This window comes from Candoia aspera, chromosome 2, assembly GCF_035149785.1.
Source record: "Candoia aspera isolate rCanAsp1 chromosome 2, rCanAsp1.hap2, whole genome shotgun sequence".
Classification (NCBI taxonomy): domain Eukaryota; kingdom Metazoa; phylum Chordata; class Lepidosauria; order Squamata; family Boidae; genus Candoia; species Candoia aspera.
This window is the reverse complement of record NC_086154.1, coordinates 82526695-82545647: the sequence shown is the minus strand read 5'-3', so window position 1 is coordinate 82545647 and position 18953 is coordinate 82526695. Positions and strand designations below refer to the sequence as shown.

General features: G+C 41.9%; 1 protein-coding gene across 3 annotated transcripts in view; it reads left to right on the top strand.

Moving 5' to 3' along the window:
- The window catches only part of NR3C1 (nuclear receptor subfamily 3 group C member 1), a 102675-nt gene that overhangs the window by 71169 nt on the left and 12553 nt on the right, over positions 1 to 18953 (top strand). For all 3 annotated transcript variants that reach the window (XM_063292362.1, XM_063292360.1, XM_063292361.1), the window contains 2 exons: positions 6073 to 6351; positions 6718 to 6862. In XM_063292362.1, coding sequence (XP_063148432.1) covers positions 6073 to 6351; positions 6718 to 6862 — 424 coding nt within the window. The remainder of the gene's footprint in view (positions 1 to 6072; positions 6352 to 6717; positions 6863 to 18953) is intronic.

Sequence of the window (18953 nt, the reverse complement as noted above, 5' to 3'; positions counted from 1 at the left end):
TGACATCCCCTTCACCCATCATGCATCAAGCTTGAGTTTCTGTTGAGCCACCTCTATTCTTCTGGAAGATGAAAATCATGTATTGGGTTTTTAAAAGTTCTGTCTGTAGAGGCATAGGGAGGTTGATATTCCTGCAACTAGAACTTCTCAAAACCACAGCATGAGTTTCAGTGCCCAGGTCAGGATTAAAGGGCTGTGTCTTGAGATACCAAATGTCCAGGGCTGTATGAAATACGAGGCTTTCAGAGAGGCTTTTCCAGCAAACCACCAAGGCCAGCTTGTTCAGGGGGAGCTATTGACAATTCATTTTCCCTGGGTGTTTATACAGATATGAATGGAGAGGATGGCAGGGGTTCTGCCAATTGTTTCTCTGAAACCTTCCCACGTTATAGCATGTGGAGGCAGCAACACCGGCCCCAGTGCCAAGGCCCGGTAAAAATAGGCTGTGGGGGCAGTGCTTTTCCTAGCGACATACTTTTGTCCTGATTGAAGGATGGGAGGAAAGCAAACACAAGGAAAAGCTCTAAGAAACAACTGCTTTATCAAAGTGTCATTCAGAGTTTTTAGAATTGGGTGCCATCAGTACGCTAGCTGTGTCACACTTTTCCATCTAACTGTAAGATAGCAATCAACACCCTTGAACACTGCCTAAGTTTGATAATGAGGGAGAACAAGCTGAAATTTAGACAAGATGGTACCTTTGGTATATAAGAAACTGGAATGGGAGATGAAGGTTCAGCCTGTTTTGGATAGAGTTTTATTCCCCCCCCCCACACACACACACACCAGTCTGGGAGTACTCCTTGATCTTCAGCTAATTCTTCATTAAAACCCAGTTGGGAGCTGTGGGGTAGTACACTTTTGCACAATTACGTTTGATAGGTCAACTGAAACTTTTCCTGATTTAGTCAGATCTAGCGGTAGTGATCTATGCCTGCCCGTAGAACATCCATTTGTAGTATTCAGTACACTCTGTGCAGGTCTAGAAATTGTAGTTGGTGCAAAACTCAGTATGCTATCCTGTTACAAACCTGTCCATCCATTTAGAACTGCAGGAGAAAGATGACCCCGCTGTCTGATGCCTTTTTCCTCTGGCATGCAGGAAATGGTCTTATCCTGTATCATTTCCAAGCCGTACAGTGCATTCCCTCAGGAATTCATTTAATGCCTTTTGTCTCAGCATTTACAAAATTTGTGAAGATATACCACTTTCACCAGCTTCTTAAATGTTAGCTGAGGTTAGTATTAATGATACTTAGTTTTGAATATTGTGCACTGTGTTTTTAAAAATTTTGTTAGCTGCCTTGGTTCTTAGCAGAAAACCAGAGTATAAATAGAGTAAACAAGCATATACTTATGTACACACTAAGGAAGGAGGAGGGGGGAGCATGTTCTGCTGAATTCCTTTGGAGTATATATGAAAGCAGTACATATTCTGTGTTCATTAACCTTAATTTTACTTTAATTACTTAACACAGTACTTTGAAACTTAAGGTAGCAAAACAAACTACGTTTTTCTGAAATACTGTTCTTTCAGGGAAGACATAAAATAACTTGTAATGGTCTTACCCTGCATTCCTTATACTAAACTTTGTTAGGAGTAAGCTGCATAGAACAAAGTAAGGCCCATGAGTGAGTAAACATCTAGAGTGAATTTGTTGTTAGAATGAGATTTAGAATCTAGTCCTATGATGTGATTACTGGAAGGCAGATTCACTAAATTTATTAGACCTTAGCTAAAAGCATGATTAGGTTTGCAAAAATTATATGTTTATATGTTGGTGTGATTTTAGTTATGCAGTAATTTTATTTTGAAAATTCCATCCAAACACAACTTCCTTGGTTGCTCTCTTCTCAAACCATTCACTCCTCCTTCATATATATGAATAGATTTGCAATTCAGTCCTCATACATCTCTTTCCACATGATCATACCACCACAACATCATGGTCATTAATGTTTGTATTCAATCCAGATTCATCTTGCACCCATTCATTCTTAACCCTTTCTCTTTTTGTTTTACCACAGGTACTTAAATATCCCATTCCTGTTACATTCAACTTTTTGTTTCTGCTGATAACACTCTACCCAACTCATTTTTCATAATACCCACTATGTATCTACCAGCATTTTCATATCTTAAAATTTCTCTATCCATTTCCCCATCTTTAGTTAACTTTTTAAAATAACCTATAGTACACAAATTAATATATACTTGCTCTGGATTTTCAGCATTTATGTATGACTTGCTATAGTTCACTTTTCTGTCAAACACAATTACCTTGATCTTCGATACATTTAATTTCCAGACCCATACTACCCATTGCATCATATGATCTTACCTAACAGTCACTGCAGATCATAGCATAATTATATATGCACTCACATTGCCACCAACAGACCTTTAACATCACCACGTGTATTCCTCATACATTATGAGTCCCCCGAAGAGAGGAGATGGGCGGGGACAAATTGGATGGATGGATGGATAAATAAATCATCCATCCATCCATCCATCCATCCATAAATACATCAAGCAACCAAGGGTGTATCACAGATTCTCATTTCACTCCCTGCTCAGTGTTGGACCAGTCGCTAAGCATTCCATTCGTTCTTGCTGTACTTCTGTCTTAGCATATTGAGCAACCAGCCTTCAATTCCATACCATGTAATTCATGTAACTCTATACCCATGTTAAACCTAATCACTTTATCATAACACTTTAAATCAGCAAACATGCAGTACACTTTTTTTTCTCACAGTCATACACACTTCAGTGACTTGCTGAAGAGCAGAAGTTACATTTGCAGATTTCCTGCCCACCAGCCATATTGCGCTTTATTTATTTATTTATTTAATCAATCAATCAATCAGACTTTCGGTCAATTTGGAGGGCTGCCCAACTTGCAAATGCGACTCTGAATGGCTAATATCAGGATAAAACAACAAACAAAGCTATTAAACAAAAACCAATACATGCCCAAGGCCACTCTCACATCTACTTGATCAGTTCCTTAAGTGACAAATTTAGATAGTTGTCATTTCTTGTACCCTTTTGATCAGAATTCTGCCAGAGTTCTTCCCAGGCAAAATAACCAATCTAATCTCCTTGTAGATATCTCATTTACTCTTGCTACCTTTCCTTCTTTTATAGGGGCACAATAAGGGCATTCTTCTAGTTACCAAGCACAGATACAGGTTTCATGCATTCATTAAACAAGTCATAGACCCACTAATGGTGTGCTTGGCTATAACCCAATAAATGACAGGACTGTATCTATTAAAATTAGTGGATATCCATTAAACTTCCATTTCAGGCAAGAATATGCAACTACTACAGAGGAAGACATTGAAAAATGTTACGGCAAATTATAAGAGATACATCAGGCAACATCAGGAAATTATTTAGCTCTACTAATGGGTGATTGGAATTGTAGAAGTAGGGGGACATGGGAAGAAATGGCTTGTGTAAATGCAGTGATGCAGGAGATAATAGAATTTTATTAAGAGAATTCTTTGCCAACGTTTGTCTCAGATTGCATAGACTATACACATGGATGTCACTGCCTGGACAATATTGGACTCAAAACAGGCTACATAATAGGAAACAGATGATGGAAAAATGCAATCCAGTTAGCAAATACTCTTCCAATTGTGGAGCAGACCATGAATGTTTGGTGTATGGATTAAACTTGAAAATTAAATATAGTAGATGTGTCAGCAAGATATGCCATGGAGAATATACCGTCAAAATACAGAATCAGTGTATGGAACAGATTTCGCTAATGGGAAAGAAAACCTTAAAAACACTATGAAAAATGAAGTGGGGGAGGAATCTAAAATTTCAAAGCAGAAAAGATCCAAATAGAGAATATAGTCAGAGACCATCTCTGCTAGAAAGTGAAGTATAACAAGCAGTAGGCCAGCTGGCAAATAGGAAGGATGCAAGAACAGATGAAATGCCCATTGAATAGTTTAAAGTTGCAAGAGAAGGAATAGTTGACATGCCAGCAGCTTCATACTAACAGATAAGGAAGAAGACTATGTGGCCTAATGAATGAGAAAGATCAGTGTGTATAGCTGTACCAAAGAAGGAAGAAATGCACAAATTACTGCACCATAACACTAATTCCTCACACAAGCAAGCTTTTATAAAACCTTAAATAATAGAACCATATGTGAAGAAAGAAATGCTAAATGAAAAGGCAGGTTTCAAAAGAGGCAGAAGGACTACCTTAGGTAACTTAAGATGGATAATAGAGCATTACTCACTACAACATGTCCCTTAACTATGTAGATGATGCCAGAATGTGGAATGTTTTAAGACTAATTAATGTGGCAGAATGCACTGATTATCCTTGTGAGGCATATTTATAATGAACAAGAAGCTACTGTAAGAACTGAATTTGGAGAAGTTCAAATTAGAGGGAGTGAAACAAAGATGTATATTTTCCCCATATTTATTTAACTTACACAGTGAATCAATTATAAGAATGGGATCAGAAGAAATCACCATGCCAGGGGTGGGGGTGGCTAAAAAAACAGTAAGGATGGGGATATGCAGACATTATTTTGTTAGTTGAAAGTAGTAAGACAGGTTAGAAGAACTAGGTGAAAAGTGAAAAATCCATAGTAATGTTTAATATTAAATGACAAAAATACATCAGACTACATGCTTAGTGAAATTGTGGTCTTCAACAAAGAAGAGAAGGTAGGTGCTAGTTTTATTTTCTTGTGCTCATGAATAGATAAAGGGACAGCATGCTGGAGTATCAGAGACGTTCACCTAAGAGGAAGGCAATGACAAACTTAGCCAATAACATGAGAGGAAAATTTTGAGTGAGATGAGAATAGTTAATGAATGGTCTTTCCAGTGATGATGTACAATTGTGAAAGCTGGACACTGAGGAAGAATGAGAAAAAGATGATAGATACCTTCAAATTAAAATCTGTATTTGGATATTAAGAATACCATGGATTATAAGAAAACCCTGTCAGGCAGCCCTGGACCAAATGAAGGCTGACTCTTTTCTGCAAGAGGAAACTTGGATACCTTGGGCATGCACTGTAACCAGATGATGGAGTGGAGACGGTTACCATGCTTGTCAAGTCTGAGAGAAGAAGACAACAGTGATCCTGGATAAAGTGGATGGGCACCATCAAAGAGATTATTGAAACATCTTTGGAAGAACTCCAAAGTATTACTAAAGAGAGGTCAAGATGGTGATCATTTTTCCATGTAGAGAAAAAGCTGAACCTGAATCATCTGTAGCATCTAACTAGGTGATGGTGATGGTGATTGATTAGGCTTTTTGTGCTTTGAACTCTTGGTATTACAAAATAAGTAACAGGTCCTTTTACAGTGAATAGGAACAATGTAAAGACCATCCCTTTGTATTTTGCATTTGTTGCTTGGCAGATACCCAGGTAGAGAATTATGCATACCAGTGTGATTCCTGTGATACAGTTTACACCACCACCTCATATAGAAAATTGAATCTCTTTCTTCCTAACTCATTGTCTAGTGAGATATGGATGTTTTGTGTATTAATATTCTATTTTTAGGATTGAGTATATAAAAAGTGAAAAATCACACAGGTGGTATAATTACTTTACAAATAACAGACCAGTATTTATGAAGTAATAATTATCTGGCACATATAAACCAAGGTTTAAAATACAGTAGTATGAAGTTGTCAAGGAAAACTTACAGCATTGGTCCAACTGTACAGCAGTCAGTCTTCCCAGCTTTGTATAATTCATGTTTCAAAATGCACATGCCCAGTTCTACAGCATACATGTTGTTGTTCTGCTGTTCTGTTGCCAAATTACATTATCTCTTACGTCTCGTGTCATAATTGTTTACCATTGGAAGGGCTTGAAACTGCTAGACACAAAGTATTTTTGTTACTTGCTTCATTAGTTCTCCCCATGCAGTGTTTCTTTTCAAATATAATTGCTGGTTTCATCTTTTGTTCATAAAAATAAAACCTTAAGTCAATTCAATGTCCATGGTGTTCAATGTCCATTTTTTATTTTTCCACTTTTCTTAATTTTCTAATAACATTCTAGCACGAAAGACAAAAAAGAAAATAAAAGGAATTCAACAATCCAGCATGCCTGCAGGAAGAGACACTGCTGAAAATCCCACAAACAAAGCTATAGTTCCTGCCTCACTGCCACAGCTGACTCCTACCCTCGTTTCCCTGCTGGAAGTCATTGAGCCAGAAGTGATGTTTTCAGGCTATGACAGCACAATACCAGACACAACTTGGCGCATAATGTCAACTCTCAATATGCTAGGTGGAAGACAAGTGGTTGCTGCAGTGAAATGGGCAAAGGCAATACCAGGTAAGTCCATATGATCCCTAAATACAGAGTTGAAGTAGGGAGGGTGGATTGGTTAGTTGGTTGGTGTTTGGCATAGTTTGTATTGCATTGAAGATAATCTGTGGGAGCCTCATATGAACCAGCAAATCAGGGGAAGAACAGATCGCTCTGATTTAGAACGCTGAATTCACTCTTGGACTATTCAGTGGAAGTTTGAGATAGGCAGAGGACTGCAGGTTTCCCACTTCTGTTTTTTAAAAAATCCTTTGAACAAAGTAATTGGTTATTAGGGTTTCTCAAGAAACCATTATACATACAAAAACAATACTGTGGGCAAGCAGTACTTCAATTATAATGTCTAGAGGATCCACTTTTATTTTTAAATAGGTTTCAGAAACTTGCATCTGGATGACCAGATGACTCTACTGCAGTATTCGTGGATGTTTCTGATGGCTTTTGCACTAGGATGGAGATCATATAAACAGTCTAATGGAAATCTACTGTGTTTTGCTCCGGATTTGATCATTAATGAGTAAGTAATAAAATATTTAAAATTGTGTTGTTTTTTTTAATTTAATTTTTCTAACCAATGAACATCATTTCGCCAGTGTTTGGTCAATAATTACCTGAGTTCTGCTTCTGTCATCAGTGATCATTATCTAGCCACCTCATCTTTTATCTGCTCTTTTTACTATTGTCTTCAATTTTTCCAAGCATCAAGGTTTCCTCCTGTGATCTTAACTTTTGCATTATGTGTTCAGTATACTGTAGCTAACCATCATTAGCAAATAGTGAACAATTTTACTTCATTCAATAATGAACTATTTATTCTTCTTGCAGTCCAAGGTATTCTCAGTAAAACATAATTTCATTTATTCGACCTTTCTGATGATCCATCTTTCACAGCCTACGAAGTAGACATTGCCTACTTTTGTTGTCTGCACTTTAATAATTTATCCTAAGTAGCAGACATTTCTTTGTTTCATGGCTGCAGTCAATCATCCCTGTACATTTTTCAGTCTAGGAAGATAAAATCTGTGACTACTTCAAATTCTTCTCCACCTGTTTGCACTGGGTTGGCATTGCTTGTTGACATAATCTTAATTTTATTAATAGTGAGCAGCAGATTGACTTTTGTACTTCTTTCTTATGCCTTCAGCAAGAGATTTTATTTACTTACTTACTTACTTGCTCTATTTATATAGCCGCCCACCTCACTTTTACGTGATTCTAGGCTGCTTACAGTACAACAAAAACAGAAAATACGTAATAGAAAACAAAAATAAAAACACATAGCAGCTGGGCATGATCTAACCTATCATCCATACAATCAGGAGACAGGCTGTAACCAACACCCAGGCCCCCAGGCTCGAGATTCCTTAAGTGTTTCTTGCTTCTAGCCATCAAATATTCCTCCAGCTGTTTTAATTCCAATTTCTCTTTCTTCTAGTCCAGCATTTCTCATGGTATGTTCTGCATATAAGTTAAATAAATAAGGTGATAGTATACAGCCTGGGCATACCCCATTCCTAATTCTGAACCGTTTAACTCTTCATACCAAATTTTAACTGTTGCTTTATTGTCATTGTACAAGTTCTTCAATAGGCCCAATAGGAACTGGTGGGCCCAGTTCACTCAGTTTTTTTAAAGACTTATCCACAGTTTGTTGTGTTCTGCATAGTCAAAAGCTTTAGTATAATCAATGAAGCAAAAATAAATGTGTCCTTTGTCTTTTACTGTTGGATGTTCACAATGTGGCTTTGGGTGCTTCTGCCTCTTCTGAATCCAGCTTTTACATCTGGCAGTTCTTGTTCCATGTTTTGGTGAAATCTGGATGACTAAATGATGAGCTTTATCTTACTAGCATGTGAGATAAGTGCAGTTGTCTGACAGTTTGGACCTTCTTGAGCTCTGCTCTTTTTTTGGTCACACAAAATAGCTGTGGAAAAATTTAGCCTACACCGTTAAGATAAGGGTGATAAATACATACTGTTTGGAGGATGGGAGGCTTTCTCCTACATATTGGATCAGGGTGCTGCATGAGCCCATCTTGGTGTGATGATTGAATGTTCATTTTTTGGGAGTACTTGATGCAAATTATGGTCCTTTTACTGCCTTTGTTTTAATGTATTACTGTTTTTATTCTACTGACTTAGCCAGTAGCCTAGATTCTTGTGTTGATTGGGCATCTATATAGAAGTATACAATAAATACAGGTAGTCCTCATTTAGCAGCTGCCTTGAATAGTGACTGTTGGGAAATATGATGGTAATAAACTGTAATTAAAAAAAACATTTTCTGACCAATGTGCATTTACTACAACAAAAGTCTTCAGTGTGAAACTGATTAAGGTATGGTCAGTTTCAGACAGCAGCTGTGAGCCTACTGTTCTAATCAACTAATTAAGGTCGCAGAGCTGAACTTGTTAACTTGTGGGTAGCACTTCTTTAGGGGAGCACTGTGCTGTGGAGAAAAGCAGCTCAGGAAGAGATAGCTTGTTTAAGCAATCTGTCCACTCTGAGAGGAGGCAAAAAAAAAAAGCGGGGGGGAATGGGTCAGGCATGAGATACTGAGCGAGAGAACTTTATCTGAATGAGTTGGCAGCGACCAGTGATCTTCGCAGTCTCTCTCTTTTTCTCTCTGTCATGTGGTTCACATAATGACCATGTTGCTTAGTGACCATTTCGCCAGAACCAATTTCAGTCTCTAAATGAAGGCTATGTGTACATACTTGTCTCCCCTTTCCACATCAGTGGCTTGTCATCCTGCAGTGCCATTTAAGGTGGCACACTCCCTCTTATTGAAAGATGGACAGGAAGATCTGCCTACATGCCTCTGTGACATGTTTGTACAACACTTCACTGATAAAGTTGCTCTAATTCCCTTGAGTCTTAAATCTTTATGGAAGAGTTCTTAAGTGGAACTGGGAAATGTCTTGCAATGTGATATGGGACTTATCTCAATTTGTGAATTTGGTTGAAGTGGACAGGGTGCTCTTTAGGGTAAGCTCAACCAACTGTTCCTTAGCTTCAAGCCCCTACAATTCTCTTTTGATGGGCTGCCTTTGAAGATTACTCAGAAACTGCAACTGGCTCAAAATGTAGCAGTCTACAGGTAGTCCTTGAGTTACGACTGCAATTGGGCTTTGAATTGCCGTCGCTAAGTGATGCAGTCATAAAGCACGACGTCATGTGACTGCATTGCTTAGCAACAGCAATCCAGGCAGTCCTAGTTGTTGTTGTAACCCCAGACGTGTGGGTCATTAAGTGGGAAGCAGAGCGAGTCCCAGGTAAATAGTGCAGGGGTGCTCGCAAGGGGGTGGAGGAGGGGGTGCTGCGATGCAGTGCAAGCTCAGGAAGGCCAGGGAAAGAGCATGCGGGGTACGTGTGAACTCAGGACGGCCAGGGAAAGAGGCTGTGGGATGCGTGCAAGCGCAGGGAGGCTGAGGAAAGAGTGTGCAGTGTGCATGCAAGTGAAGGGGGGAAGGAGGGTGTGGTGTGTGTGAGTGAGTGAGCACGCAAGCAAAGAAAGGCTAGGGATGGGGCAGACTTATCTGAGAGACTTGCAGCCTTCCCTGCTGGCTCCCCATTGACATTGCTTACGGGAAGCCAGCAGGGAAGGTTGCAAATCACGTGATCACAGAAAGCTGCAACTGAATGTAAGTGCATACTGGTTGCCAAGCACTTGAATTTTGCTCACGTGACCATGGAGGCACTGCAACGGCCAGAAGTTCAAAGACCAGTCATAAGTTGTAACTTTGAAGGGTCGCTGAATGAATGGTTGTAACTCAGGGACTACCTGTACATGCTAGCAGATGACAGCCACAACTGCCATATCACATACTATGTTGTGGGCACTGCATTAGCTGTCCATAGGTTTCTGGGCACAATTTAAAGTGCTAGTTTTAACGTATAAAGGTATGCATGCCTGGATCCTTGATATCTCCAGGACTGCCTCTTCAAGATAGAACTGGTCCATCCAATGTGCTTGTCCCAGTTGGGGATGCTCATGTTGCTCACATCTGAGAGGGGAGCCCCAGAAATACAGCTATTCCACACAACTCTCACCTTGTGAGAAAGCTTCCCTAAGAGGTCCGGTTGGCACCTATCTTTGCATCTTTCAGTTGTTCATCTTAGCGTTTGTCCTGCTTTGCAGCAGCATCTTGTTTTTGCGTTGCCCTCAGACTTTCTTACAGCAAAGCATATCAATGCATGAGGAGGAGGAGGAGTTTGTTTATTAGCTGGCTTGTCGCAGAGTCTGACACTGATCTTGGCTGAAAGGAAGTGATTGGTCCAAGGTAACCCTGCTGGCCTCTGTAACTAAAGGAGGACTTGTTCAGATAGATATAATAAATCAGATCATTAATAATAACGTGGATTCACTTTTCCACTGATTTGCTATAGTAAAAGCAAAGCTATTCCTCTCCTGCTTAATAACCTTTACTTCCTAACAGTAAAGTAAAGTAAGTGTACAACTAGAAGATGATGATGATGATTAATCAAATTTTGTCACCACCCATCTCCCCCCAAAAGGAGGGGCTCTGTTCATCCAAGAGGGAGGCAGGGAATTGCATTACAGTAGCAGTGTTTCAGGTATTAAGGAATTTGCTCTCCCCCAAATTCTAAAAGACTTAAACCAAAAACAAAACAAAACAGAGAAATGGATGGAAAAAAACAACCCTTGGAAGTATTGAATGAAACTAAAATTAATAGATTCTTCATCCATTGCTAGAGTAGGCACCTTGACCCCACTTTAACATCTTTGAAAATGTTTAAAATAATTATTAGTAGCACCATTAATATTGGTAAGTGAAGTGTGAGGTTTTAGAGAATGCTACATAGTAAGAAAATGTTTTAAAGCAAAAGTAACTTACAGATCTTTATTTATTTGACTGACACTCCTTTCAGCTCAGACGAACACTCAATGCAGCAAATAAAATTTAAAAATGAAGGACAAAACAGTAAAAGTTAAATAGTACTAATACTAAAATAGGGGAAAAAATGAAATGATCCTAAACATTGTATGTGTGCATGCATGTGAATCTATTGTGAAAATAGTTGCTTTCTGGAAGCTAACTGAGCTTTCCATGGTAACATCAGGCTCTTAAACAACAGACATTCTTCACTACCTACCCCACCCGACCCCTTGAGTAACTGCACAGTTTAAATACAAAGTTTTTATCCAGGATGAATTCACTTAAATCAAGTTGATTTAAGTCAGGAAATTTTTTAAAAGGTTGGGTTAAATCAAGGGCTTCCTTAATATTTCTTCACCATTAACCATCTACATTTGAATAGAGTATTATTTAAATTGTTTATTTCTTTAAAACATGTAGTTGGTTATCACACAGTATGCTTTGAATTTGTTCTTTTTTACCCAGAAGAAAAAAATGCGTGTAGTAAGTCTGTGCAAATTATTTGGAGGGCACTTCAGTTACAGTGAAACATGAGCAAGCCACAACTCTTTGAGGTATTCACCTTCTCCTGAAGATTTGGCATAGATACTTCAATGGCCTTTTCAGGTCATCTGCACATTTCTGTACTTTCCTAGATGACACTCAATGCGATTGGTGGCAAAGAGCCTGCCGCATCATTTTGACAAAATTGTTTTCTGTGCCTGCAGATGAACTAAGACCATTAAGGCAGCCATGCTGTAATGATTGTCTAAACCCAAATACTCAGTCTCACAAGCTCGGGCTTAAAGATAACTGATTTATTAAAGGAATAGTATGCAAATACAGAGAAAGCTGAGAATGAACAAAAGCGCGCCAAATACAAACTTAAAAGCCTTGCTTGTAAGCCGGTCCCGCCCCATCGCCCGTCAGGACGCTCCCCCTCCCAGGTGCTAGAAGCCGTTAGACGCGCCTGGGAAAGTAACCTTGAACAGGAGCGCAAACCCAAACATGCATTCCAAGCCCTCAAAACAATGAAGGGCGAAGGAATGGAAAAACCCTGGGTGAAGGAACACGGAACAGAAAAGGACATGTGAAACGTTACAATGTTAACAAGACATTGGAATGAGAACATGACATATTGCCCCTCCAAAAGAAACTAGGGAGCCGGTTTGTCAGGATAGGCAGAGTGAAATTGGTCCACGAGACGAGGAGAATGCACGTCTGGAGCAGCAACCCATTCAGGATGAGGGAAATGTTTCCAGCGGACGAGATACTGTAAAGCGGAGCGCTGGCGGCGGGAGTCGAGGATTGATGCCACCTCGAAGTGTTGCTGGTTGTCAATCATGAGGGGAGGTGGAGGGATGGGTTGTGGATGCCAACGGTCCGACGACAGGCAGGGTTTGAGTAAACTACAATGGAAAACAGGATGTAAACGTTTAAGGTTGTGAGGTAAATCAAGTTTAAACGTAACAGGGTTGAGTTGCGCAACAATTGGAAAAGGACCGACAAATTTAGGACCAAGTTTCTTAGAGGGTTGTGGGGACTTGATAAACTTAGTTGATAAGTAGACTTTATCCCCGACCGCAAAGGATGGTTCTGGGGAACGCTTTGCATCGGCATGGCGTTTATAGGTAGCTTGGGCATGGCGGAGAGCCAGTAGAATATTAGACCATGAGTCTTTGAGAGAGTCTGCCCAGTCAGCAAGGGTGGCAGGTAGCGGTTGAGGATGAGGAAGTTCAGGAATGGGAACAAATTCACGTCCAAAAACTGTTTTAAAGGGAACTTGACCAGTGGTTTGATGAATGGCATTGTTGTAAGCGACCTCAGCAAAGGGGAGTAAATCGACCCAGTTGTCTTGTTGGTAGTTAACAAAAGCTCTGAGGTATTGTTCTAATGTAGAATTAACCGCCTCTGTAGATCCGTCCGTTTCCGGATGCCAGGCGGTAGAAAGCGACTGTTTTGTACCCAAAAGTTTTAAAAATGCCCGCCAAAATTGTGACGTAAATTGTGTGCCTCTGTCACTCACCAAACGGGCGGGGATACCGTGGAGGCGGTACACGTGGATGAGGAAGAGGCGTGCCAGCTGTTGTGCGGTGGGGATAGAAGCGCATGGGATAAAGTGGGCTTGTTTGGAGAAAAAGTCCTTGACGACCCAAATGACAGTTTTGCGTTGACTAGGGGGTAGATCAACGATAAAGTCCATGGAGATATCTTGCCAAGGGACAGATGGAGTGGCAACGGGTTGAAGGAGACCTTGGGGTTTGCCTGGTTTGCGCTTTATCGCCGCACATACAGGGCACGCAGTGACATACTCCTTCAAGTCTTTGAGTAAAGTTGGCCACCAGAATTGGCGGCGAACGAGGTGCAAAGTTTTTACGTAGCCAAAATGTCCAGCTAACTTGTCATCGTGGCAGCGCTGGAGTATGGTTTTTCGCATTGCCTCGGGTACATAGAGACGATCGTTGCGCCAGGCAAGATCATCGGTGAAAGTTACAATGTGTCTATTGGTTTGCAACCAAGTATCTGTTTTAAGGTGGGAAAGCAACTGTTGTTGCAAATCGGAGGGAATTGACAAGGGCGGCGGACGGCTGGAAGGCGGAGCGGCTGGAGGCGGAGTTGATTGCGCTCGGGTCTGGCTGCGAGTCACTGCTGCCAAACTTAATTGTTTGTCGGTCCAGACGGTGCCTTGGACCGTTGGCCCTGGGCCAGCATCTTGGGGTCTGCGCGAGAGTGCATCAGCTAAAAAGTTTTTCTTGCCTGGTATAAATTTAAGAGTGAAGTCAAAGCGGCTGAAAAACTCAGCCCAGCGCAGCTGTTTGGGACTGAGTTTCCGACTGGTGCTTAGAGCTTCCAGGTTTTTATGGTCAGTCCAGACTTCAAAAGGGTTTGAAGTGCCTTCCAATAGGTGTCGCCATGTCTCTAAAGCCGTTTTTACAGCAAAAGCCTCTTTTTCCCAAACATGCCATCTTCTTTCTGTTTCCGTGAATTTGCGAGAGAGGTAGGCACAGGGTTTTAAAGCGCCAGATTGGTCAGATTGTAACAGAATTGCTCCTATGGAAAAATCAGAAGCATCGACTTGTACAACGAAGGGTTTAGAGGGGTTTGGATGCTGTAAAATTGGTTCTGTGGTAAAAAGTTGTTTGAGCGCTTCGAACGCTTGCTGACAGGCTGGAGTCCATTTAAGGAGCGCGCCTGGGTTCTTTGAACGTCGCGTATCCCCCTGTCCTTTAGTTTTTAACAGTTCAGTAAGGGGGAGGGCGATTTCTGCAAAATTTTGGGCGAATGCCCGATAGAAATTAGAGAATCCAAGGAAACTTTGTAATTGTCTCCTGGTACGGGGAGGCTCCCATGCCACAATAGCTTCTACTTTTGCAGGGTCCATTTCAATGCCCTTAGCTGAAATTCGGTAGCCTAGGTAATCAATTTGCGACTGATGAAACGCACATTTTGACAGTTTTGCGTACAACTCTGCTTTTTTCAATTTTGTCAGTACCTGACGCACCAAGTGGATATGTTCTGACATGGTTTCAGTATAAATCAATACATCATCCAAATATACCAGTACCCCCTTAAATAGGTGGTCATGCAAGACCTTATTGATTAGTTGCATAAAAACCCCGGGTGCCCCAGATAAACCGAATGGTAAGACTTTATATTGGAAAGCCCCAAGGGGACAGTTGAACGCCGTTTTCCACTCATCCCCTTCCCTTATGCGAATGCGAAAGTAAGCTTCTCTCAAATCCAGTTTTGAGAAAATTTTGCCTCTGGCCAGATGTGATAACATATCTTTGATCAGGGGCAAAGGATATTTATTTAATATTGAGACCGCATTGAGCCCGCGGAAATCGGTACAAAGCCTTAATGACCCATCCTTTTTTGGCCTGAATAGGACAGGAGCTCCTACCGGGGAATTTGCCGGCTCAATGAAACCCCTAGCCAGATTTTTGTCAATGAACTCCCTTAGCGTGGTAAGCTCTTTGGGAGACATGGGGTATATTTTTGGGTGAGGCAATTTTACATTTGGTAAAAACTCAATGGCACAGTCCGTTTTTCGGTGGGGTGGCAAGCGATCCGCTTCCTTTTCCCCAAATACTTCAGCAAAATCTTGATACTGATTGGGTAGCCCCTCAAGAGGTTGAAGCGTTTGCACAGTGGTATACGCTACCCCTCCACCCTCCATGTCCTCCAGTAGGTCCTTTTCGGGTACTTTGTAAAATCCATCTGCAAACGTCACAGTTCTATGCAGCCAGTTGATAAAAGGGTTTTGTTGCACAAACCAAGGCATCCCCAAGATTACCAGGGGACCCCCCACTGGAGCTACCACAAATGGCAGCTTTTCCTGATGGGAGCCCATCTGCAAGGCGACCAGTCCCGTGGAAAGATTGACTGCTTTCCCTCCCGCCATAGTTCCATCCAATTGGGTGAAAATCATGGGTCTTGGCAAAGGGAACGTGGGCAGTTCCAGAGCCGCTACGACATCAGGGTGCATTAGGGAACGGGAGCAACCCGAGTCTAGCATGGCCCACACTTCCACCGTTTTGGTTTTTGAGCTCAGTTTAACTTTAACAGTCAGTGTGGGGAAGTTTCCACTCACCGAATCATGGTTACGCCCGGTTTCTTCCACCTGCCCTAGGGCGCCCTTCAGGGCAGGTGGTAGGCTTTTCCCGCCGGCTGCTCGAATTGCAACTCTTCCTCCTCTTCTCCGAAGGGTAGATCTGGGGGGTCCAGTTCCGCGAGGGCTGCCTTCAGTTTTCGCGGTGGCGCAGGAGCAGGCGTCTTTACCGTGGGTTTCGTCTGTCGTTCCTCTGGACGGCGTCTCGGGCACGACGTGGCTCGATGCCCTTCTTTCCCACATCGGAGGCACTGACCCTTGGAGAACCGTTGCTCCCTCTCTTCTTCCCAGGTTTTAGGTTTGGGGCGGCTGGCAAGTCCAGATGTGCGCGCTCCCCTAGCGAGACGTGTTTGTCTAAGTTCTTTGGTATGGGCATAGGTTCGTAGGGCATTTTCTGCACTTCCCGCCAACTGAATCCACCCATATAGCGTTTTGGGGTCATCTCTGCCCAGAGCCCATCGAAGGATTTCGGGTTCAAGCCCCTGCTTGAACAATTCGATGATTGTTGGCTCAGACCAGTCTTCCACTTTTCCTGCCAAAGCTTTAAACTCCAACGCATATTTGGCAACTGAGAGGGACCCTTGGTAGAGTTTCCGCAGGTCATTTTTGGCCGTTTCTTGAGCTAGGGGGTCTTCGAAATGCTCTTTAAGTGCCCACAAAAAGTCATCGAAGTCCTCTAACTCAGTTGCCTCAGCTTGGCATAGTTGCACATACCAATCCGCTGCCCTTCCTCTCAGCTTGTTGGCAATGAAATTGACCTTGCCATGTTCAGACCGAAAGTTTCGACCCCAATCTTCTATATAGTGCTTGGCATTAGTAATAAAGAAGGAGAGCGTTGTGGGATCCCCATCGAACTTCACTCCAAATGGTGGGAAGGTTCTTGCCGGCTCAGCTGGCTGTGGCGGTGCCGCGAATGTCAGCGTGCGCCGAGCCCCCATGGGTGGTCGATCCCTAGGAGGTCTTGCCTCTCGCTCCCCCCCTTGACGGGCTGATCGAGTCTTGCTTCTCCCCCGGGTCGACATGGTACTGTGCCTGGGGTACTGTGACGGCTCTTCTTCCCAATCCTCCGGGGTGGGCTCTGCCTCTCTGGGTAGATCCTCTCTGGGTAGATCCTTGAGGATCGTCACTATTAAATCCATTTTATCTTCTAATGCCCTCATACGGGCCGGAGTGACCGGCTCCTCCGAGGGTTGGTTGGTTACCACCACCCTCGGTGACAAGGGGACTTCGTGCTCCCAGGACAATTGTGGAGACCCCCTCCCCTGTGCTCTTTCCATAACAGTTCTATGTTCACTTCTGAGACTCTCCTGCATGGATATCAGCAGCTCGTCCAATTGGATATCTCGCAACTCCCGACGTGCTGCTCTTTGCGCTCTCGAGGTTAGCGCTGGCCGGCTTTTGGCCGCCTCCCGCTCCTCTTCGCTTCCCTCACTTGCGCGAAGTTGAGGTTCTGTCATCGCTAGCGTTCCCTCTTATCCAATGATTGGATGGGGCTAGCGGAAAATGGATAAAATGATTCTCAGCTTTATGTAATGATTGTCTAAACCCAAATACTCAGTCTCACAAGCTCGGGCTTAAAGATAACTGATTTATTAAAGGAATAGTATGCAAATACAGAGAAAGCTGAGAATGAACAAAAGCGCGCCAAATACAAACTTAAAAGCCTTGCTTGTAAGCCGGTCCCGCCCCATCGCCCGTCAGGACGCTCCCCCTCCCAGGTGCTAGAAGCCGTTAGACGCGCCTGGGAAAGTAACCTTGAACAGGAGCGCAAACCCAAACATGCATTCCAAGCCCTCAAAACAATGAAGGGCGAAGGAATGGAAAAACCCTGGGTGAAGGAACACGGAACAGAAAAGGACATGTGAAACGTTACAATGTTAACAAGACATTGGAATGAGAACATGACACATGCCCAAGTTTCAAGAGGATATGTCCACCTCAGCTGTTTGAGAAGTGGCTCAAACAGGTTTGTCCCAGGCAAAGTATCCCTCCAAATTACTTGTACAACCCCAACTTTAGTCATACCCACCTCCAGAAATGTGTTTAGTTCTTGGCACCACTCTTTAATAAGGATTCGGACAAAGTGGAGCAGGTTCAGAGACAGCAATGAAGATTATCAGAACTGGAAACCTATGAAGATAAATCAAGTAGCAGAGTATTTGGTTTCAATTCATTTCAGAGTGCAGAACAACAGATATAAGTTGCAAGAATGCAAATTTCAACTGAATGGTAGAAGAAACTTCTTAACTGTAAGACAGTTCAATAGTGGAACCAATTATTTAGGGAGGTAATGGGGTTCTCTTTGCAGGAGATGTTCAGGAATAGGCTAGATAGCCATCTATCTGAGATCTTTTAATTTGGATTCCTGCACTGAAAAGATGTTGGTCTTTATAGCCTAAATTGTTCCTTCTTAAAAAAAATCATATGATTGTCTCTGTTTCTCAGATACGTTAGATCTTGAAAAAACATATCATATAGAATATAGAATTATGTAGATTGTAGGGATAAACAATCTTTTTATGGCTAGGGTAGCAGTAACATTTTGTGGGTACCCAATAATTGAAATGGCAGAATGGTAATTTTTAGCCACTAAACCAGATTTTTTAATTTCTTCTTTGGGTTTAGGGCAGGGGATTTAGGATTATCGTTTTTCCTTTGTTCTATAAATTATTTAAGCCTGCATTATATGTATGTGCACGTGTGTACATCTTTCTGTTTGCTGCTTCAGAATGGCAGGAAACCTTAACACCAATTTCTGACAATTCTGGCTAGACTGGCCTCTCAGGCTTGGGGCCTGAAATTACAAATTCCTGAAAGGGAACTTAATGACCTGTAACTATGCATACATCACTTTGCATGGAGAGAATAAGAATATCTTACATAAGGGTTTTCTAAGTAGGTTGAGTTCCTCTTGTAACATAATAAACTACAAAGTATCTGTACGTTGCCATCACAGATCTGAATACTATGTATGGATCTGTCACCATATTTGAACCTAATCCCATTTCTCTGTATAGATTCTTAATTATCATTACTCGTGTGGTAGAGCAATTTTGCAACATATTCTGTAGAATCATCAGGCTGGAAAGGATTTTGGGCTTCTAGGTGAACTCCTCA